The sequence below is a fragment of the Leptodactylus fuscus genome, chromosome 2, assembly GCF_031893055.1.
Source record: "Leptodactylus fuscus isolate aLepFus1 chromosome 2, aLepFus1.hap2, whole genome shotgun sequence".
Taxonomy (NCBI): Eukaryota; Metazoa; Chordata; class Amphibia; order Anura; family Leptodactylidae; genus Leptodactylus; species Leptodactylus fuscus.
In genome coordinates this window covers 32,552,651-32,577,568 of record NC_134266.1, presented here as the reverse complement: position 1 = coordinate 32,577,568, position 24,918 = coordinate 32,552,651, and the positions used below count along the sequence as shown (strand labels likewise).

The following is a 24,918-nucleotide window of genomic DNA, read 5'->3' as shown; positions in this document are numbered from 1 at the left end:
AAACTCTTTGCAGATGTTGTTCCTGGTGGGATTTGAACCCTGGACTCCAGCGCTGCAAGGCTGCAGTGCTAACCACTGAGCCCCGTGTTGCCCCTTTGCCGTGACCCCTTTGACTCCCTACTGTAATGTAAATGTAAAAGGTCACTTCCACTAACTAACTTTGTGAGTGACAGCAAACCACTTGTCTTTATTACAACGTATATGACCATCTCCAATCAAGACTCATATCGGGAAACTCTTGAAAGTCTAACTTGGTAAGTCGTCTTTTCCGTTCCTTCCGCAGCTTGTTTTGCCTTCATATATGTAAATGTAACATTTTGGGTCAAGATGTCCTTTACGACTCGTCCTTTAATTAGGAATCTTACGCCAGCCTCAACTTCTTCGACTACTTATAGTGAATATGTGACATACAGTGTCCAATTTCCGCTTGGTACTCAAATCAATTGCACTCTAGGGGGCATCCTGATTGTGGTTTTTAATAATATAGAATACCATGAGCGCCATTGATTAAAGATTACTGCAAATAATCAGCCTAGTGCAAAAACAAAATCCTCTCTGCTAATTGTAGCTTTATGTGATGTCATGTATGACCTTGCCAGGGGAAGAAACTATTTGGAAGCCGCGGGAAGTGTTCAAAATTAGTTTGATTTTAATATGATTTTAATATTGGCTTTTCACTTGAGTCTGAATTAGACTGCCAGCGACACTGCCTGGCTGCCACATAATTTCATTAAGATGTCCAGTCATCTAGGGAGAGTTGAAAGTTATGTTAAATTGCACTGGAGTCTTTGATCACTGAAGCTTCCCTTGTCATAAATAACTCCTTGTTATAATGCTTTTAACTATTTATTAGCAAGATCCACTAATACGGATCTGAGCGTCTCCAAGACATAGGCGGCATCGAGGTATCGTCTACTCTTAAGAGGAATAATTGGGATCCGTACCATTGGTGCGGCCTAATTACATAGCAAAATTATAAATATGTGCTGCACATGGATGCGGATATGCCATATGTTTGTAAGGCATTAGTCTGAATAGCCAGATGCTAGAGTTACTTAGCAGAGCACACTAAAAATGCAGCATTTTTCCCAATCTGGTTAGTTCCGTCAAGCGTAAAAAAAACCACAAAATGGGAGAATTGAATGAGGTTCGGAGAACACGTAGAACGAGAATTTTTACTGGGTTAAAATTGTGGGCAAGTATTTATTTTCATATAATATAAAATATTCAATTCCTCATCCCACCCCAAATTACAAGTAATATTTTAGCAATCATTGAGGGGTTTGATCATTCCATGTCCCAATAGTGAAGGTCGACCATTGTTTAACTCAAAGTCTACAGGACTGACAAAGACATCTGAGCACAGTAATCTCTACACTCTCTGTGAGTCACATAGAGATACATTAAACAGGAATAGGAAGATACTCTAATGTTTGTTAATCTGTTGTCAGACTAGGACATGGGGGGCAGTCAAGGGGTCACAGCTGATATTAGTCCCAGGAGCCTGCTGGGGCCTAAAAAGTCCTTCATCTCATTATGGTGAAACCAGACGTAGAAATAATGTGTCGTAGTTGGGGCACTGTCACAGGTTGGAGCGTCGGTGACTGGAAGCTTCATTACATACCTGTGCTGTGATTAAATATAGTCAAATGTCATTTTAAAACATTTATCTTTTAATAATATTAGGAAATAAATAAAAAGTAATAAAATGATAAAACAATAATAACAAACACATATATTAACATCCGGACTGTCAAAATAATCTGTGGAACAATAGTAAGAAGTTATTTATTGGAATAAAAGGGATGGGGGGAGGGAAGGAAGGAAGGAAGGAAGGGAAGGGAAGGGAAGGGAGGGAGGGAGGGAGGAAGGAAGGAAGGAAGGAAGGGAAGGGAGGGAGGGAGGGAGGAAGGAAGGAAGGAAGGAAGGAAGGAAGGAAGGAAGGAAGGAAGGAAGGAAGGGAGGGAGGGAGGGAGGGAGGGAGGGAAGGAAGGGAGGAAAGGAAGGAAGGAAGGAGGGAAGGAAGGGAGGGAGGGAGGGAAGGAAGGAAGGAAGGAAGGAAGGGAGGGAAGGAAGGGAGGAAAGAAGGAAGGAAGGAAGGAAGGAAGGAAGGAAGGAAGGAAGGAAGGAGGGAAGGAAGGAAGGAAGGAAGGGAGGGAGGGAAGGAAGGAAGGGAGGGAGGGAGGGAAGGAAGGAAGGGAGGGAGGGAGGGAAGGAAGGGAGGAAAGAAGGAAGGAAGGAAGGAAGGAAGGAAGGAGGGAAGGAAGGAAGGAAGGAAGGAAGGGAGGGAGGGAAGGAAGGAAGGGAGGGAGGGAGGGAAGGAAGGAAGGGAGGGAGGGAAGGAAGGAAGGAAGGAAGGAAGGAAGGGAGGGAGGGAGGGAGGGAGGGAAGGAAGGAAGGAAGGAAGGGAGGGAGGGAGGGAAGAAAGGAAGGAGGGAAGGAAGGGAGGGAGGGAAGGAAGGAATGAGGGAGGGAAGGAAGGGAGGGAGGAAGAAAGGAAGGAAGGAAGGAAGGAAGGAAGGAAGGGAAGGAAGGAAGGAAGGAAGGAAGGGAGGGAGGGAGGAAGGAAGGAAGGAAGGAAGGAAGGAAGGAAGGGAGGGAGGGAGGGAGGGAGGGAGGGAGGGAGGAAGGGAAATAAGGAATGACTGGATTAATAAAGGAAGGAAGGAAAGAAGGAAGGGAGGGATGTAGGCATATTTTATAATGAATACAAACAAGGCAAATATAAATGCTGTAGTGTGGGAACTCAATATGAAACCCAAAAAGATAAACCAACCATACATATAGAATAGTAAAATATAATGATTCTTTATTAATGTACACTAAAAAGTGACATACAAATCAACAAAAACATGATAACAACAATAATAATGGGGGTATATATAATCAAATGTACCAGAGTACCAGTATAATGCATAGAAAGGTGGAGGATTTAAGAAAGATGAATAACACCAATATAAAAGGGGACAGGACTCCTATTCCATATTAGTATCCATAAATTTCCCATGGTGAAACAATCACCATAGCAGTAGACCAACCATAATCACATAAGGAGTATTGTCACCACAATCAACTAGACCTGTATAACTACAATCTCCCACACATACCTATTAGAGATGAGCGAACAGTGTTCTATCGAACACATGTTCGATCGGATATCAGGGTGTTCGCCATGTTCGAATCGAATCGAACACCACGTGGTAAAGTGCGCCAAAATTCGATTCCCCTCCCACCTTCCCTGGCGCCTTTTTTGCACCAATAACAGCGCAGGGGAGGTGGGACAGGAACTACGACACCGGGGGCATTGAAAAAAATTGGAAAAAGTCATTGGCTGCCGAAATCAGGTGACCTCCATTTTAGACGAATAGTGGATTTCAAATCCGGGTCATATGAGAATGTGAACTTTGTGACTATGAGACAGGGATAGCTGTACAGGCAGGGATAGCTAGGGATAACCTTTATTTAGGGGGGAATGTTATTAAAAATAACTTTTTGGGGCTCTATCGGGTGTGTAATTGTGATTTTTGTGAGATAAACTTTTTCCCATAGGGATGCATTGGCCAGCGCTGATTGGCCGAATTCCGTACTCTGGCCAATCAGTGCTGGCCAATGCATTCTATTAGCTTGATGAAGCAGAGTGTGCACAAGGGTTCAAGCGCACCCTCGGCTCTGATGTAGCAGAGCCGAGGCTGCACAAGGGTTCAAGCGCACCCTCGGCTCTGATGTAGGAGAGCCGAGGGTGCACTTGAACCCTTGTGCACACTCTGCTTCATCAAGCTAATAGAATGCATTGGCCAGCGCTAATTGGCCAATGTATTCTATTAGCCTGATGAAGTAGAGCTGAATGTGTGTGCTAAGCACACACATTCAGCTCTACATCATCGGGCTAATAGAATGCATTGGCCAGCGCTGATTGGCCAGAGTACGGAACTCGACCAATCAGCGCTGGCTCTGCTGGAGGAGGCGGAGTCTAAGATCGCTCCACACCAGTCTCCATTCAGGTCCGACCTTAGACTCCGCCTCCTCCGGCAGAGCCAGCGCTGATTGGCCGAAGGCTGGCCAATGCATTCCTATGCGAATGCAGACTTAGCAGTGCTGAGTCAGTTTTGCTCAACTACACATCTGATGCACACTCGGCACTGCTACATCAGATGTAGCAATCTGATGTAGCAGAGCCGAGGGTGCACTAGAACCCCTGTGCAAACTCAGTTCACGCTAATAGAATGCATTGGCCAGCGCTGATTGGCCAATGCATTCTATTAGCCCGATGAAGTAGAGCTGAATGTGTGTGCTAAGCACACACATTCAGCACTGCTTCATCACGCCAATACAATGCATTAGCCAGTGCTGATTGGCCAGAGTACGGAATTCGGCCAATCAGCGCTGGCTCTGCTGGAGGAGGCGGAGTCTAATGTCGGACCTGAATGGAGACTGGTGTGGAGCGATCTTAGACTCCGCCTCCTCCAGCAGAGCCAGCGCTGATTGGTCGAGTTCCGTACTCTGGCCAATCAGCGCTGGCCAATGCATTCTATTAGCCCGATGAAGTAGAGCTGAATGTGTGTGCTTAGCACACACATTCAGCTCTACTTCATCAGGCTAATAGAATACATTGGCCAATCAGCGCTGGCCAATGCATTCTATTAGCTTGATGAAGCAGAGTGTGCACAAGGGTTCAAGCGCACCCTCGGCTCTGATGTAGCAGAGCTGAGGGTGCACAAGGGTTCAAGTGCACCCTCGGCTCTCCTACATCAGAGCCGAGGGTGCGCTTGAACCCTTGTGCAGCCTCAGCTCTGCTACATCAGAGCCGAGGGTGCGCTTGAACCCTTGTGCACACTCTGCTTCATCAAGCTAATAGAATGCATTGGCCAGCGCTGATTGGCCAATGTATTCTATTAGCCTGATGAAGTAGAGCTGAATGTGTGTGCTAAGCACACACATTCAGCTCTACTTCATCGGGCTAATAGAATGCATTGGCCAATCAGCGCTGGCCAATGCATTCTATTAGCGTGAACTGAGTTTGCACAGGGGTTCTAGTGCACCCTCGGCTCTGCTACATCAGATTGCTACATCTGATGTAGCAGTGCCGAGTGTGCATCAGATGTGTAGTTGAGCAAAACTGATTCAGCACTGCTAAGTCTGCATTCGCATAGGAATGCATTGGCCAGCCTTCGGCCAATCAGCGCTGGCTCTGCCGGAGGAGGCGGAGTCTAAGGTCGGACCTGAATGGAGACTGGTGTGGAGCTATCTTAGACTCCGCCTCCTCCAGCAGAGCCAGCGCTGATTGGTCGAGTTCCGTACTCTGGCCAATCAGCACTGGCCAATGCATTTCTATGGGGAAAAGTTAGCTTGCGAAAATCGCAAACTGACAGGGATTTCCATGAAATAAAGTGACTTTTATGCCCCCAGACATGCTTCCCCTGCTGTCCCAGTGTCATTCCAGGGTGTTGGTATCATTTCCTGGGGTGTCATAGTGGACTTGGTGACCCTCCAGACACGAATTTGGGTTTCCCCCTTAACGAGTTTATGTTCCCCATAGACTATAATGGGGTTCGAAACCCATTCGAACACTCGAACAGTGAGCGGCTGTTCGAATCGAATTTCGAACCTCGAACATTTTAGTGTTCGCTCATCTCTAATACCTATGCAAAATCAGGAACATTTATGGATACTAATATGGAATAGGAGTCCTGTCCCCTTTATATTGGTGTTATTCATCTTTCTTAAATCCTCCACCTTTCTATGCATTATACTGGTACTCTGGTACATTTGATTATATATACCCCATTATTATTGTTATTATCATATTTTATAATGAATAAAAATAATTTCCTATAAATAAAATATTATTCATACCATATAAACATAACCTCAGAGTATCACAAGGTATAACAGCCCGGTTAGGTATTTTGTGTGAGTGACAAGTCATCAATCACTCACTGTCTATATAGATTACTAAATGTGCAAATGTTATAGTCCAGGGATAGGGAACCTTCGGCTCTCCAGCTGCTGTGAAACTACAACTCCCATCATGCTCCATTCACTTCCATGGGAGTTCCAAGAACAAAAGAGCCAGTATGCTTGCTGGGAGTTGTAGTTTTGCAACAGCTGGAGAGCCGTACGTTCCCTACCCCTGTTATAGTCCATGTGTACAATATATGACAATCCCGTATTGGCGGAACCAGGATGCTTACAATAATATACACCACTAGAGATGAGCGAGTATACTGCTGCAGGGAAGGTGGGAGGGGCAGTAAAAATGTGAAGTGTTTTTGCAACGGGAGTTAGGCGGCCGAGGTATTCGATCGAGTATATTCACTCATCTCTATACACCACATTAAGTACATTGGACATGCTGTGAACGTGTCCCCTACTCCTTGTACATAATAATATTTTACAACAATCAAGCTGATAGCCATCATTAAACATATATAGTCAGACAACCTTAGTCAGAGACGCGCATTGTCCTATGATTTAATACCTTAGTCTTATTCATAGTACATGGCATTATAATACTTAGCATTGGTTTGCAAATATTTTTGACTTTGAGGTCAGGTTATCATATAAACCAACTTTGGCACTTGATACCTCCTTTGCTGTTCCTCTTGGCAATCCATGGAAGATGTATACATTCAATGTATATAGGAGCGCACATCTTTAATGACCCATCCTTCATCACAGCGGTCACCTATTTAGGTTATCACCTTATAAATACCCTCTTAAGTTGTATAAATGTTATATAGGAAGTGTCATGTCCACAATGCCCTCCATCTAGAAAACCCTTTTTTTTAAACATATCTTTGATGGACCATTTACATGACCAGGGCTTGTCCAATTCCTCTTATTTTTGGTACAGTTGCCCAATTCTCTTTGGCATTGGTTCACTGCCCAGGACCCGGAGGAATATCAACTATTTTTATATCATTTTTAAATCAACACATTTTTACGGACACTTTCACATGGACGCTGAGTGACTAACTCATGTATTATATTCAATAACTGATGCAAGCAACTCATTGGAAAAAGTGTTTGTGATCTCTCAAGAAGGGATCCTCATAGTAACATAGTTGATAAGTCTGGATAAAGATACAAGTTCATCCAATGTAACCAATAAACCTAAGTAGCTCCTCCATAGGGACGGGAAAAAAACATGACACAGACGTCAATTGTCCCATCAAAGAAAAATAATTCCTTGCCAACTCCATATCCCTGGATCAGAATCCTATCCCAAAAATCTAGTTTCCATAACCTGTGATATTTTAATTTAAGAAAGTCATCCAGTCTGCTCTTACACTTATACAAGTGATCAGCCATCAGCGAGTTCCATCGTGTCACAGTTCTTATAGTCCACCTATGACAATGATATAACCTTTATTCTTCTAGACATGGAGGCGGCCCCCTTGTCATGGTTACAGGCCATTCATATATTTGTACATTGCAATGATATCGCCCCTGAGCCATCTTTTTTTCCAAAATCAACAACCAGTCCATTACACTAAATATAAAGCTTAAAGGGATTGTCTAGTTTCCACAAATCCATCCACAACAGTGCTAAATAACCACTATCCTTGTGCACCCTTTGCTTGGCTTTATTTTACTTGCTGCTCCTTGTATTAATGTTATTTATAAAAACTGAATCTGTGGAAAAAAACATTTCCTTTCATTCTCCTTCTCCACTTTCTCCAGCAATGAAATTACAGGTAATAAACCACTCCCACATCTGAGGTCACATGTTGCTGTGATGTTTTGTTTGCTGGATGCACTGCTCACGGGGAGGGGTAGTGAGCTTGTAATGTATACAAAACATCACATCTGTGATTAATGGCCTGAAATAAATCAGATTAACAGAGCTGAGCTTAAACAGGATATATATTAGTAAGTGTTTTTTATTAATGCATCATGATATTTGGCCCATATGTTTTAAAGTCTGGGTTAACCCCTTTAAACAGTCATAATGCAGCCATATGGATAGGTCATATCATGAACTAGAAGGAAAAGAGAATACCTGTGCATTGGGTAGAATATATCTAGACAGAAAAAATTATCATTACAAAAAATTTTAAAACATTAAAAATTCCTTACCCCATTTAATGGATATGTCTTCCATCCTAATTCTCCGATAGCTGTAGTGGTGTCAAGAAGAACAACTGAAAAATGAAGAAATATATTATTATAATGCATTCCTTTACTTTATGTTAATCGTCTAGTCATGAACATTAATTACAGATGAATTTTTACAGTTTTATTAAACCAGTATTTCCATCTCTGACACTCCACAGGATATCCTGATCCCTGAGAGCGGGGTTGTTCCACCTTTGGGACCCTCTTCCCTTAGGCAAGGCAGTCACATATATCCGCAGCGCTCCATTCAAGTCTCTCGGTGTTATATTAACCTACAGAATGAGCTCATTTACGCCATAAATCTGCGAGATGGGAAAACCCCTTTAATTGACATTTTGTTGTACCTCCGAGAGCGGAGAAATATTAAAAAAGAATTTTCATTTGTCAGAGAATTTATCAAAAAATAAAAGTATTTTCATGAATTCCAGTTCCTTCAGATCTGTCGATTCCCACTGATAAATGTAATTTTCTAGTCATCAGTCGTGGCACATTATGACTTACAGAACTCACTTGAGTAATGGCGGTATACTGTAATTTACTCGTCCAGGATTATTCCAATTACTAAATACAATACCGAAAACTGCAGGAATTTCCATTATATCATTACATTGGGCAGATCACCTAGTTTTAATTTGTACAATACCATATAAGTAATGATCTTCCCACCGAGATAAGGTGACATCTTCCTTCACTTTCAGCACCTTGTAGAAACCCCCCTTCTTGCCTCCTTATATGCTCAGAATTGACATCACTAAAAACTCAAGACAAGTAAGAGGGGCATGCAGCTGCATAGGAAACTATAAGCTATAATTTTTGGCTGCTGTATTTATACAAAATTACCAAATTGCAGAATTAAAAAGGTTGTCCCATCTCAAGGATCCTATACTGGTAGCTTATATAAATTGAAGACTTTTCCTAAATATATTACTTTAGAAATTTTGCTTTGATTGACTGCTATGTGACCTTATTCCTTCCCTTGTTTACACAGCGTTGGTATAAGAACGGACCTATAGGTCAAGTGATGTCGCTAACTGCTCTTGCCGGCAGGACAATCGTTCAGCTAATTGCAGTTTGCTGATAAAGCCGAGTCTGTTATCTCTCTATGTAAACACACAGATAACACTGAGTCCATTCTCTACAAGCATCTGCATATTATCTGACTTGCAGAACTGTTGTGTGTCCCATTCAGCAAAAAGGAGGAGGGAGGAGAGGAATACAGGAACTGAGAAGCAGACACTGCAGGAAGAGTGCTGATATATTAAGATGGGAAAACCCCCTTTAACAAACATGGCCATACAGATGTGACCTTACTTTGCTTTTCTCCTGGTTGTATATGTCAAGATACGACCAGCATTATGAAACAACATGGTTTCACAAAGTTGTGTAACAAGATGTCTATCCTATATGTGTTTATTTGTGGCCACCCAGTGGTTGCATCATGACTTGAAGCCTGTCAAGAGGCTTCCTAGCTTGGTGAGATTGCATATTGTACAGGTTTCAAGAGAAATTGAAGTCCTTAACTAAATTCTAGGTAACATAATGGTGGACACATCTCAACCCACATTAAAGGGTTTGTCCAGGGAGTAGTAATTTACTAACCATGTCCCAGTGACCACTGATGATGGACTTGTGGGTTTCAGGGACATGACGACATGATGGTGGTCTGTGGCAGTGTCATTCCGTCCCCTCCTCCCCTCTGCAGTCACCATGCTGGCTGGTTTTATAGTAAAACTAGCCCCTATAGTACAGGTAATTAAATACTTGTGAGATTGGGAGAGGAGGAAGCACAGCGACCCAGGGGGCAAAACACTGAGTCAGAGCTGTGACGCCCCCAGATCCATTATCGCCAACCCCCAGGACCAATTAAATGCTAACCCCTGGACAACCCCGTTAATACTATTAACCAAAGTTCACATACAGTATTGTACCATGTACAGTAAGAAGGTTTAAGCGTGAGAATAAAAGTCTAAAGGGAAGCTTCGGCCATATATCTCTGCAAATCGAATCATCACTAACAGAGTTCTCCAATTCAGTACAGATGTAGCAACCATGGACAGAAGGTTCCTTGCATTAACAGATCATTTTGCGATTTCCATGCTACAACATTTGCATAGCATGACACATCACAATCAAAGTGACAACCACATCATCATGTATGACTGACCATGACATATATGTGTGTATTACACTGTAGTGCCCTAAGCCCCGGGCACGGTGCCAGACACTTTAATGACCAGTATATTGGATACTTTGTAGACAACGTCTTGTTCTCTGCTTATTTACTTATGTATAAATTGTGAGAACAAAAGTTCACCACGAGGTGCATAATAGATGTTCTAATAATGAAAGTCATTAAACCCTGGAGGAAAGAACACAGGGTCAATTACCCATATGTTACCCCGTTTTACAGAAAAGCGATGGAAAGTTTCCTGACGAGAAAATTGCCATACTGTAGTATGAGCCCTAGTTGTCTGCAATGTTATTAAAGGGAAGATTGCTGAACACGTATCTATGTATAACCTGTTATAGATGAGTAAGAGATAAGCAGATTGATATGTAATTTATGGGGCAGTTCCAGTATAAAATTTAATGCATTCATATTCCAGTTCTCTCTGGGCTTAGGAGTCCAGTGGGCGGTCCATGGCGGTGACTGATAACCTTCCCAGTAAAATTGGGCATACAGATAGAGTTGTCAATCAGCGAGAAGGGTCCACTATTAGACGCCAAACCCGGAATCAATATGTTTTCAGTTATGCTGAATATTTTATCATACTATATACAGTATATCAATCTGCTCTATAACATGTCATCTGCAGATCGAATTGCATCAATGTAACAGGTTCCCCCAAAAAAGTTTTTGTACTCAGTCACATGGTGCTCTGTTAGACTCAATTCATTAAGACTGGTGTTTCTTCTACCCCTTATATCCAATTCCCCTGCTGATGTGAGATGCACCTGGATTATTGAGAGGTTCCATCCTATTAGGTCCCATGCCCTACAAATTTAATCAGAAATTAATAGATATCTGATAGAACTTATGCCCATGCTGGTTCCCACTCTGCTTTGGCCCCTTTTGTAGAAATTGGAGATCAGGGGACAGTACCTGCAGTGTATAGCACAAAAGGTCCGTGTGCCAAAGACGCACCACATCTATGCCCATCAATGCCAGAAAAATTGTGTATATGGGTTAATAACCCCCCCACACACACACACACACACACACGCACACACACACTGGGAAGTCCACGGACATGGTGGTGGACTTTAGTAAGCGGAGAAATGCTCCGATCCCGGTGGAGATCCAAAGGACATGCATTGAGATAGTCAGGACTAGAGATGATTGAACACTGTTCGGAACAGCCGTTCCGAACAGCACGCTCACAGCACGCTCCCATAGAAATGAATGGAAGCGGCCATCACGCGGGGGGTGCTTCCATTCATTTCTATCAGAGCGTGCTGTTCAGATCGGCTGATCTGAACAGTGTTCGATCATCTCTAGTCAGGACCTATAAGTACCTGGGTGTGCTCCTCAATAATAAACTAGACTAGGTCCATCACCGGAAGGCGCTGCACAGAAAGGGTCACAGCAGGCTCTACCTGCTCAGGAGGCTGAGGACCTTTGGAGTCCAGGGGACACTTCTTAGGGCCTTTTTAAACTCTGTGGTTGCTTCTGCCGTCTTTTTCGGTGTGGCCTGCTGGTGGAGCAGTATATCAACAAGGGCCAGAAATAGACTTGACAGGCTGATCAGAAGGGCCAGCTCTGTCCTGGGGAGCCCCCTGGACCCAGTACAGGTGGTGGGTGACAGAAGGATACTGTCTGTGGTGACCTCCATGCGGGAGAATAAATCCCACCCCATGTATGGGACCTTGATGGCACTTGGCAGCACTGTAAGTGACCGTCTGCTTCACCCCAAGTGTGAGAAGTAACACTATCGCAAGTCTTTCCTTCCAACCGTGATCAGACTACATAATCTACATCAGACCAAGCGAAGATCACTCCGCACAGATAAATAAATGATCCTGAAGTCTTCCTTCTTCTTCTGTTCCTTAGCTGCTATGGACTCCTAGTATATCTTCTCTTCTCAGCTTATGTGTGTCTACCTCTGTAATATATTACTGTGTATTATCCTGTATCTGTATTACTATGCTGCTGTAACACACTGACATTTCCCCACTGTGGGACTATTAAAGGATTATCTTATCTTATCTTATTTATTGTAGTAGTATAAGTCTACAATGTTATCACTCTGGCCACGAATGTCATCTGCAGATCCCTCGAAGACATGGTTCACATCAGTGTTTGGCTTTCCATTTGGGGAGTCCGCTTGGGGAAGGGAAACCTATACACATTAAAAAGCGTTTACCTAATAAAACCCGTGGACTATAATGGGGTCCGTGTGGTTTCCGATTGATTTCCGCAGAGAAAAAAGTGCTGCTTGCAGGACTTTTCTCTCCGCATGTTTCTTGCAGAAACCACATGGAACCCATGGTCTATGGGGTCTGCTGTTTCCCAGGTAAACGCTTTTTAATACATATAGGTTTCTATTTGGGGGTTCACCAAGTAGACTACCCGAACGGAAACCCGAACGCAGATGTGAATAGGACCTGAAAGAACATCAAATACAGCCGCCATTAACATCCAGATGAAAAAGATGAAGAATTTTTTCCCCGCACCAACATCTTTTCAAAGCAGCTTTCATTACAAAAGTACTGTATATACAATACAATGCCGCAATATTGCAGATAAGTGCTGTCACGCTACTTAGTAGAGATTCACAAATCATTATGGAGGAACATTGATTAAATCCCACGGCCGAGAAGTCAAATTGTCAGAGAGGCTAAAATATATTTTCCATCAATTTCTCTGTTAAGACCGCACAGTAGGAATTGACATAGGAAAACATGGAGCTGCAGTTATAGTAATGCCTGTAATTTGCTTCTGTTATTCTTCACTGTGCTATTAAGCATTGTAGTCCAATTCATAACCTGTATTATTGTTAAACTTTTATGTTTCTGCGATGGTTACAACACACAATTCCTGATACAATAAATATGGAACTGACATTCGGAATCAAGAAAAGTGAAAGCGCGAGAATGTTTGTAAAAACAAAGATAAATAAGAAATATAATGCAAAAAAAATACATTTACAGAAAATAAAAAAGTGCATGTTTGTTACATTTAGCTATTTTATTAATGTGTTATGTTTAATCCAAAAAGGAGCAATTGGAATAATAGGACTGATAAAACATAACCTTTAATAAGCCGGTTAAAATACTAAGATACATAAATACATAAGAAATACCCACATAAGACAACAAGTCCAACTCAATCACCACATATCTGGACACGGCGGTCCCAAAAGGAAATAAACCAATTGGTGACTCACCTATTTGTAGTGGATGACCTGGAACTTCTTAAAAACAATCCAGGGAAGAAGTCTCCGTCCTGATGAAAGTGTTTGAGACAATAAAGAAAAGTGTCCCTAGACTGTAAGACTGGGAGGGAGCTGTATACCCCTAAGCCTAACACGGGGTCACCTCCCTAAATGGCCAGTGCCCCGTCCGGAACCTTGCCCTGGTATTGGGATATCCCTATACACGCCCTCCTGGACAGAAATAAGAAAAAATGTTAGTTTGAGTTAGTTACAACTCAAAATGACATACCCGACATGCATGTTTCGTGGTGCATGAATGACAGTAACACACACACTCATCAGGGGTAGATAACAAGGTTGCTAATAAACCGCACACATAAACACATGGGCATATGTATATATTCACCCATCAGGGGAACAGACAGTCACTAAGACTAGTGACTCAGTCACATTCATACCACACTAGTAACAAGTGGTTAAGTAGGCAGGACAGAGAAATGAACGAGTGAAGCTAAAGTTCAGTCCTCAAAAACACTACGGAGTGCCGAACAGTGTACGTCCAAACCCTTCCCCTCGGGAGAGACGCGCCAAATGCGGGCATTTAAAGGAAACAGAAGTGTGCATGCGCGGTAAGTAAAACAGTCGCGCATGCTCAGATTTCACTGCTTTCGTACTCTATGTTGGGCGCATGCGCGTAATATAGTCCGAGCGCCCGCATATCCCGATCATAGAAACGGAGCCAAACACAGGTAAATCTTGGCATCTAAGAAAAAAATTCCGGGTGAAGGAAAACTCGAGCAACCTCAGGACGAATTCCGTGTGGGCCCGTAAACGACTGCCACGAGTCTCAAGAAAAGACCGAACAGCCAAGAGACCAAAATTGTGGGGGATCGAAGAGTACAAAGCCTCAACATCAGTGAGTTTTCCCTCACCCGGAATTTTTTCATCTTTGACCAGCGGATCTTCCACCAGCTCAGGGGCTGTGCGATGGGCAGTCCTTGTGCGCCATCGTACGCTAATTTGTTCCTGGGCTGGTGGGAGCATTCGCTGGGTCCGGGTGAGGGCGACTGGTTGGGGCGGGTTCACGTGTGGGCTCGTTATATTGACGATATTTTCGTCGTGTGGGAAGGATCCAGAAGTGATTTTGAAACATTTGTTGGGTCCTTGAATGACAACCACATTGGCCTGCGGTTTACTTTTGAAATTGATCCCGTTAGTTTACCCTTTTTGGATGTGAGGATCTTCAGAGCGACGGGTGGTGACATAAATACCACAATTTTTCGTAAAACTACAGCCACCAATTCTTTATTGAGGTGGGAGAGTCACCACCCGTCGTCTCTGAAGAGGGGGATCCCCAAGGGCCAATTTTTACGGCTGTGACGTAATTGTACTTCCATCCAGGATTTCAAGACCCAAGCGGATGATCTCCGTATTAGATTCTTGGCCAGGGGATACCCTGATTCCGTTTTACGGAAAGCTTACCAATTTGCACTCAAAAGTGATCGTACTCAGCTCCTTATTCCGAAGCAAAAAAATCCTGATGAGGGCCTGATAAGGCTCATAGCCACATTTGATGGAGCCTCTGGGCCAGTGAGAGATATTATTAACAAGCACTGGGGGATCCTGTTGATGGATCCTGACATCGCTCCAGTGGTAGGATCTAGGCCACAGATCACATACCGGAGAGGGCGTAACATTAGGGACCGTGCTGTTAGTAGTCACTTTGTGGGTCAATCAGCACCCCAGAGTTGGCTACCAGTCAAGACAAAAGGTTGCTACAGGTGTAGTGGGTGTGTGGCTTGCCCATATATCGCCTGTGGCAAACAGTTTATGAGTCAGGTTACAGGAGCAAAGTACACTATCCAACATTTCATCAATTGCCGTACTAAAGGTGTGATCTATAGGGCCATCTGTCAATGTGGCCTTGAGTACATTGGCAAAACTATCAGAGAATTTCGCAGACATGTAGGTGAACACTTAGGTGATATACGACATTCACGAGATACCCCTATTGCGCGACACATTCGTGACGTGCATGCGGGAAATTTCACCGGTTTAAGATTCACGGGTATTGATGTCGTTAAATTTCCAGCACGCAAAGGCGACTGGGATAGATTGGTCACACAGACAGAGACAAAGTGGATCTTTAGGTTACAGACCACACACCCTAGGGGTCTTAATGAACAACTCAGCTTTGCTTCATTCATATGATATTTTGCACTATATGTGTAGTAATTCGACCACTGGGTATGCTATCTTGTAGTTGTTCCTGAATCTCTTAATCAGTTTAAATATTCCTTTGAAATTGGTACTGTCTGGTTAGTAACAATGCAGATGGTGCGTTTTTGTACTTCTTATGCATAGGGCATTGTCCTTTTTGCGCTCAGGCTTATTTTCTGCCCCCTATTGATATGGGTCAGTTGTATGAGCCTGTTTTTCATGTTTGGCCAGCTGTTAGAACATTGAGGCTGTCTTAGATGCCAAGATTTACCTGTGTTTGGCTCCGTTTCTATGATCGGGATATGCGGGCGCTCGGACTATATTACGCGCATGCGCCCGACATAGAGTACGAAAGCAGTGAAATCTGAGCATGCGCGACTGTTTTACTTACCGCGCATGCGCACTTCTGTTTCCTTTAAATGCCCGCATTTGGCGCGTCTCTCCCGAGGGGAAGGGTTTGGACGTACACTGTTCGGCACTCCGTAGTGTTTTTGAGGACTGAACTTTAGCTTCACTCATTCATTTCTCTGTCCTGCCTACTTAACCACTTGTTACTAGTGTGGTATGAATGTGACTGAGTCACTAGTCTTAGTGACTGTCTGTTCCCCTGATGGGTGAATATATACATATGCCCATGTGTTTATGTGTGCGGTTTATTAGCAACCTTGTTATCTACCCCTGATGAGTGTGTGTGTTACTGTCATTTATGCACCACGAAACATGCATGTCGGGTATGTCATTTTGAGTTGTAACTAACTCCTTTTTAGCACATTTTTTCTTATTTCTGTCCAGGAGGGCGTGTATAGGGACATCCCAATACCAGGGCAAGGTTCCGGACGGGGCACTGGCCATTTAGGGAGGTGACCCCGTGTTAGGCTTAGGGGTATACAGCTCCCTCCCAGTCTTACAGTCTAGGGACACTTTTCTTTATTGTCTCAAACACTTTCATCAGGACGGAGACTTCTTCCCTGGATTGTTTTTAAGAAGTTCCAGGTCATCCACTACAAATAGGTGAGTCACCAATTGGTTTATTTCCTTTTGGGACCGCCGTGTCCAGATATGTGGTGATTGAGTTGGACTTATTGTCTTATGTGGGTATTTCTTATGTATTTATGTATCTTAGTATTTTAACCGGCTTATTAAAGGTTATGTTTTATCAGTCCTATTATTCCAATTGCTCCTTTTTGGATTACATGTAGTGTGGCGAGCATAGTGCTTACTTTGACTTTAGTTGTTGTACTTTATGTGTTATGTTTACCACAAATTCCATTTGCTGCACACGTAACGTCTTAATGGGGTACTGAAATAGGGAGGGGGACTCCAAGGAAAAGCCAAGTGTAAACACTCTATCATGGTTCCGGATTTTATAAAGTTATCGCCTTCATACTTGTACTAAGTGTCTTATACCAGTCCCCAATATTCCTTGTTTGTTAACAGTTACTATGAAGAATTCCCTCACTGGTTCGCATAATAAAAGAGCTTAAGAGAATAGCGCCTCCAAGAGGTCTATGCCTGCTGCTTTATTTGGGACTTTGATTGTAAAGGATTTCAAAGGAATGTATGTTGAGGTTTTATGCTAGGTTCACACCTGCGGTTGGGTGTCCACTTGGGGACCCCTTGAATGAAAACCTAATCTGCTTAAAAAAGCTTTTACTTGTGGAAATCCACAGACCCCATAGAGTATAACAGGGTCCGCCAGGTTTCCACCCAAAAAAGGTGGAAAATGTGGAGAGAGAAGTCGCGCTTGCAGGAATTTTCTCTCCACATTATTTTAGCGGATTCGGGGATGGAAACCCCGAACGTAGACTGGGCGCAGGTGTGAACCCAGCATTATTCTTAAAACTGTCAAGCCGTGAGGATTTAAAGGGATATTCCCAACTGGCTTGTTCACCAACCTGCATGCTGTGTGCTCTGTTCACTTCCTGATTTTCTCAGTACATTGGTGGGCAGGGTTTCACTTGCTGTCTCACAGGGAAAGCTCTGCTAGCTCTCTTCATAGCAGTATGTTTGCAGCCAGTAATGAGGGCTGGTTGTAAATAAATTAGCACAGTATCACTTAAGATGCACAATATGAAGCTGATGTAGCAGAGCTGGATTTGATAGGTGATGAGAATCCCAAATTTACATGCTACAGGAACAAGAGTTAGCTTGCAAAAAACTCAGTTTTAGGTCTGTGTTTACATACAGAAGTAACAGACTCCCTGTCTCAGCCCTTATCAGCAAAATTCAATTAACTGGCTGATAACTGGAAGAGCAAGAGATAAACTGCTCAGAAATACAAGCTGCTCCAAGAACACAGCTCCACCTCCCCTCCCTGAGAGCAGGGAGCTATGTCACTTGTCCTGGGCGTAGAGATAAACAGCTCAGAAATACAAGCTGCACCAAGCACTCACCTCCCCCTCCCCTTCAGAGAGCAAGAAGCTATGTCACTTGTCCTGGGCAGAGAGATAAGATCATCCCCAGGTCTGTGGTTATGTATGTCTATCCCAAAACGTTGTATTGCATTGTGATATGTATTAAACTAGTAAGAAGCATAGTCCATTAGTGCGGTTCAACCGTATCTACAGTAACTTAACCTTGTTAGGGAGGTGGTCAGCCCCTCTGTGAACCCCCCTCAAAACTCCAATCCTGAGTGCAGTGTGACCATCTATTGATGTACAATAGGGACTGGGTCTTGGACGCTTAGTGGAGCTCAAAAGCCCCTCCACCCCTAAAATACACCACTATTCTAAATAGCACAAGGTAGGTAGTGGCCCCATTTAGATTTTGCACTGGGGCTCAGGAGTTTCAGGTTACCTCTCTATACTCCCCATTAATCACTGTTCTCAGCTGTGATGCTAGCATGCATGGCATGTGACCACTGACGTCCCCCGTTGGTGGGGACCAAGGGAGCAATAGTACAAGAGCAGTGAGGTATTGAACAGGTCAGATGCTTTTTTTTTTATTATTTATCTTTTTATTTTGCCAACTTTTCATCTTTTTGGCAAATTAAAAAAAATATCTTGTACAATTTATTATTATTATTATTATTTTTTTAATTCTGAACAATTCCTCTAAACCAGGGGTAGGGAACCTTTGGCTCTCCAGCTGCTGTGAAACTACAACTCCCAGCATGCTCCATTCACTTCCATGGGAGTTCCCAGAACAGCAGAGCCAGTATGCATGCTGGGAGTTGTAGTTTTGCAACAGCTGGAAAGCCGTACGTTCCCTACCCCAGCTCTAAACTGAGCCTGCTAGTAATAAATTATATGAGAAGGTGACCGACAGAGTTCCAAAGACCCTACATATCAGCCCCAAATTTTTAACTCATGTGTGGTCCAATGCGGGTCTTGAGTAGGACTCAGCCCCAGGTGTGGGTCCTGGGCTCATTACTGGGCCAAAAAAACACTGCAGAACCTGCACTTCATGGCAGAGCCAGGAAGTGAGAGGAGGCGTCTGGGTCTGTCTTGATACTCTGAGTCCCTTGAGACTGTATCATGCCTATTTGTTTGTTCGTGTGGCTGTTAGTAAGCCACAAGTATAATGAGTTTATTATCACTGTTTAGTTAGTAGCTCAGACGAGCAGGATTTTGTTTCTTACTGTTACTGTCTTGCCTGAAGGCTGTATTTTATTTTTCTAATTTTTTGTGCCTGCTGTAAAGGTTTATTTATTTTGCAGTTTTTTTTTTTTTTTTTTAAATTAATAAACCGTTTTTTTTGCTGCAAGATTTGCATCCCTGTCTCCGAGTGGTTGGGTCTGCACCACTGCTTCTACTGAGCTAACTTCCCCACACCTAATGTGAGCGCACTGAAATATAAGTAATAATAAAAAATAATACATTCATAAATAATATTTTTATACTTTATTTTTGTATTTTTTTAACGCTGTCAAAAAATTTAAAAAATGTATATCTTTTCTGTAGATAAAACAATCACATAGCTACACGGCCATGGATATCCTAAGGTTTATTCTTGGCTCACAGCTGCATGCTATGAAAAAAAAATAGATTTTTAAAACATAAATATCAGCACTTTTGAGATTGAATAGGGATAATAAGACATTTTAACCAAAAAAAAAAAAAAAAAAGCCATTTTCGGAAGCAAATCTTGACAGTATGGAATATTATCCGAGTCATTAAGGCTTAGCTGTAGAAAGCGTACCAAGAAAAAGATGACGACTTTTAAAGAAAGCTTCCCATAGGGAAAACCTGGGAGATAAAATCCCTCTTATGTAGCAGCCTTAAGGCAACTATCGATATATGTATCACTCTTACATATTGTGCAGAAAGGTTAACATTGTAAAAGGTCAAATGGCTACCTGTAAGGGAGTCGTCCTGAAATAGCAAGATATGGGCATTATCATAAGGTTTACGACAAGCCTAATACGTGACAGCCTTATCGGCGCCGGCTCGCTTGTCACCATTGAAGATAAAATGTGTCACTTCACTTTCCTCCAGTCAAAATATTTTAACCTGACCATAATGCAAAAAGGAGATATGTGTTTTTTTTTTTTTCTTCTCTTTTTCCTTTTAACGTACTTCCCTCCCAAGTAAGGTCATCAAGTATTAGAGATGCCATTAAGCAGAGAGCCCTGGATTCTGCAAAATTCTGCAATAAGCAATGAACCGACAGGCAGCTGTAGACCTTATGATGCATCTGATGTGCCACGTCCTATCATGTCAGCTTAAAATAGCACTCACTTTACAGAGCCTCAGCAATGTAACCGACAGAAGAGGGTTTTTTTTTTTTTTTTTGTGGAAAACATAAGGACTCTTAGACATGAGGCAATGACAACAAACCGGCACGTCTGCTTTCTGCCTGCAGATGAGAGCCGAGCGTATAAGAAGGAGGCTCAGAAGACGTACAGTGCGGCACAGCTACTGTAACCGCTAGGATAGATGCACTTTTACCCTAAGTACCACTTTATGTGAAGTTTGTTCTTATCATTCTTTGCCGTTTTTCTGCACATAGCAGATTTCAGAGAGCGAGCCGACATCAAACTTTCTATAAAATCCATATAGTGTAGCAAAATATCACACTCTATCCATATACTGGAGAAAATGTCACACTCTATGTTTAGCAGGCGGAGAATATTTAGAACTTACTTCTTGCATAACGTTACGTTTCACACACAGTGTGAATATAGACTTAGGTTGATGTGCAGCACCATATCACCTCTTCATATAATATTATTATTTAATTTATTATGCTCACTTGTATAGCGCCATCATATTCCACAGCGCTTTACAGACATTGATAGTCACTGTCCCATACAGGGCTCACAATCTACAGTCCCTATCAGTATGTCTTTGGCGTGTGGGAGGAAACCGAAGTACCCAGAGGAAACTCACGCAAACAGGGGGAGAACATACAAACTCCTTGCAGATGTTGTCCTTGGCAGGATTAGAACCCAGGACTGCAGTGCTGCAAGGCTGCATTGCTACAATACTATACAGCGCTACAATATATAGTAATCCCAGGACCTACATGTATATTGTGCAAATAAGTTACCACCACACCCAGAAGATATATACAAAAATAGATCAAAATCTTTATTAATACAATAAATAGCGGACGTGATGTGGTGTGGCCAGTGCTGATCTTCATCTCTGTTTTATAGATTCTCATTGACAGCTGTTTCCTCTTCATTTATCATATACATTTTGTATAGATTTTGTTATATTTTCACATCTGCATCGGTAATCTGTTCGGAGGAGTCTGCATGGGGACCCCCGAACAGACTACCGAAGGCATTGACAAGTGGTGTGCAGTGAAAACACATGGACCCCGTAGACTATAATGGGGTCCGTGTGCTTTCCGCATGGTGTCCACACAAGTCATGCGGAGAGAAAAGTAGATGGTGAACTATTTTTCTGTGTGTTCTGTGCGGAGAAAGTGCGGAAAGCACACTGACCCCATTATGATGTCCGTGTGCTTTCACTGCACAGAGCTTGCCAATGCGTTCAGTAGTCCATTCGGTGGAATGAAAGAACATGGACCCTAGAGACTATTATAGACATTATAGTCTATGAGGTCCGTGTGCTTTCATTGCTCACCACTTTTTAATGTGTATAGATTTCCATTCGGGAAGGGGGAGGGTCCCCAAGCGAACTTCCCGAACACAATACCAAACACAGATGTGAACCAGGCCTTCGGGTGTGGTGTTGGGTTGTAATCATATGTAAGAATGGGAAAAGAAACACAAACATTGGATAAGCCATATGACTATAAACCAATATATAAGCCAGTGTGAGTAGAGTATTGAAAATATATACAAATCTGTTTCCCAAGATGTAAATAGGAAAACAGTGCCTCTGTTTGCTGTCCTCTAGGGGCAGCTCCCTTAAACATCATGCCCGACTTTTTCAACAAGCCTTAATGCTATCATGCGGCACTGTCTTCCTAATTACATCTTGGAAAACAGATTTGCATATTTTTCCCATAATCCCCCCAGTGGAGCGAAAAAGGCTTTGGAAAATCTCCATACACCTGTGATGGTGATCTCTCCTTAAGGAGTGATAATATCCCCAGATCCTAGAGCATGTTAAGAATTTACAAAATGAAGTAATCGAAATTTAAATCCCATCCATTAATGTGGTCTTGGCCCTTTGCCTTTCATCAATTCTTTTTTGAAGGAACTCGGCAGGGTGGTTGTTCCCGCCATCTTGGAGAACTAAGTACAGATCTTCTGTGGATGTAGGCTTGCTCCAATCCTTCTTTCTCTTCATGTAATCCCAGACAGACTGGATTTTTTCCACCCTGGTTTAAAACTTTTGCATAGCACTCCAGAACAGTTATGCTTTGACTCTAGTCCCACCACTCAGTTCTCTTCTAGGGGAGATAGTCAAGCACGCTTGCCCTGTTTTTCTTACGAGGTGCAATGGTATTTGGACACCTATCATTTAGAACAGGGGTGTCCAATACGTCGATCGCGATCTACCGGTCGTTCGCAATGGACGTATAGGTCGATCGCGGGATGCAGCCAGAGATCCCCGGTGTCTGCTTGTTCACAGTGCAGGCTGAGAGTCGATTCTCAGCCTGCGCTGTGATCAAGCACTCCGGACACTTGCAGGCCGCTCTTAGGGATGGAGGGGCCGGGGTGCTGCTTGTTCACAGCGCAGGCTGAGAGTCATCTACGGAGATAACTCACAGCCTGCGCAGTGAAGAAGCAGACAGCGGGGATCCCTGGGCGGCCACAGAACGCCGCTGCCTCCTGCTCTCAGGCTCCGCCCGGCCCCACCCACATGCCCCGCCCACAGACACGCCTGTCCCGCCAACAGACAGGGCCTGTCCCACCCACCTGCCCGCCCCAGCCCCACCCACAAGAAGTGGGTAGTAGATCTTTCAACTTGGGCATGTTATAAGTAGCTCACATGCTAACAAAGTGTGAGCACCCCTGATTTAGAGCATATCCTATAGGTATACCCATTTACATTTCATTTCCATAGTCCCTTTATAAATGTACAGGCTCTATATAACACAATCCATTATAAGTAGAGGTCATGCTATCGCTGGGACAATGGAAAACAATAAACCAAATTCCTTGTCCCAATTAGAATGTTCTTCACTAAGAAGAGCCCAATGGATAATGGTTCTTTCCTACGTCTTCACTCATTTAGTCATTATATCATTACGCTTTTATCGGTTTTCGGCATCTGCATACTGGCATCTTTTACAAGGGTGAGGTAGGAGGCATATTTAGTACATTAAAAAGAAATCACTACCTGGCTGTGAAGCTTCAGAGCTGGGAATGGGAATTTAATTGCAAAATCCTCCAGTATATGACACATGTGCTTACACCTAACCTGGCTATATTTCTAGAATACCGTACATGTTGGCTCCAATCCAAAATACAGCTTATTACCTGCAGGTACTTAACCTACTTGGGCACGTTACATTACAGGATGGGATCTTTCCTCTCTTCCCTACTGTGTGCTCAGAATCTGCATGCGCTGCACTTCAGTATCTGCATTTCTGTAGAACTGCGGATCACGACAATTGTTCTATTATTGTATGTTAACCTCTAATTCTATGAAATCTACAGTATGTGACATAATGGAGATATATGGAGATTATAATTCACTCTCATTGATCCCCATAATACCAGACTGTGGTTGTGTAGCTCCCGTATACTGTATAACACAGAAGCTTACAGCCATATAACTATAACCCATAGTAAAAAGGCAAATAAATAAGACGTATTTAGAGAAGAATGTAAGGTATTTATTTCGGACATATATACGGTGCTTTCTAGAGACTGAGTAGACACAAACAACACCATGTACAGTATACAGAAAAACACTCAAAAACACTGGATTCTGCAAAAATTCACACATATGTGTAAAACAGTTATCCTGACTATAAAACCTCTTCGTGAGGCCCAGATCACATCTGAGTTACGGAATTCCATTACCGTCTCCGCATAATAAATACGCACAGAAAAGTCATGTATTTTTTGTCCGTATGTTTTGTGCGGAAACCACACTGACCCCATTATGGTCTATGGGGTCCGGGGTTTTTCTTAGGTAACCGATTTTTTTATGTGGATAGATTTTCGTTTGCGGGATTCTCAAGCGAACTCCCTGAACGGAAACGCGAATGCAGAAGTGAATAGGGCCTGAAATAGTTATCCTGTCTATAGATCCTTTTTGAGAGCTGAATGATACATTGTATCAAAATATCAGATACATCTATGCTATTTCTCTCTCCGCATAATAAATTTCCAGCTCAGGCCTGGTTCACATTCCTGGTTCACAAATTTCCAGCTCAGGCCTTGTTCACATCTGCGTTCAGTATTCCGTTCGGGGAGTTTGCTTGGGGACCCCCAAATGGAATACCAAACGCATTAAAAAGTGGTTAGCAGAAAAACCACACAGACCTGATAGACTATAATGGGGTCTGTGTGCTTTCCGCGCGGTGTCCACACGAATGGTGCTGCTTCAAGTACTTTTCTCTCCTCATGATTCGTGCAGACACCACGCGGAAAACACACGGACCCCATTATAGTCTATCGGGTGTGTGTGGTTTTTCTGCTAACAACTTTTTAATGCGTTCGGTATTCCGTTTGGGGGTCCCCAAGGATGCGAACTGAGCCTCACAGAACACTGCTTAGAATAGATACTATTTACATGCCCAGGAAAGATTCCAGCCCATTACTTGTTCACATATATCCATAGTTTCCTTTTGACTTCCATTAGACAGGTACACCTCAATATACTGTTTTTGA

The 24,918-nt window shown here is 43.0% G+C and overlaps 1 protein-coding gene across 1 annotated transcript in view; it reads right to left on the bottom strand.

The window, feature by feature from the left end:
- EPHA6 (EPH receptor A6) overlaps nt 1–24,918 on the bottom strand; it is a 675,722-nt gene that overhangs the window by 609,627 nt on the left and 41,177 nt on the right. Inside the window, exon 2 of the mRNA XM_075263563.1 lies at nt 8,080–8,144. Coding sequence (XP_075119664.1) covers nt 8,080–8,144 — 65 coding nt within the window. The remainder of the gene's footprint in view (nt 1–8,079; nt 8,145–24,918) is intronic.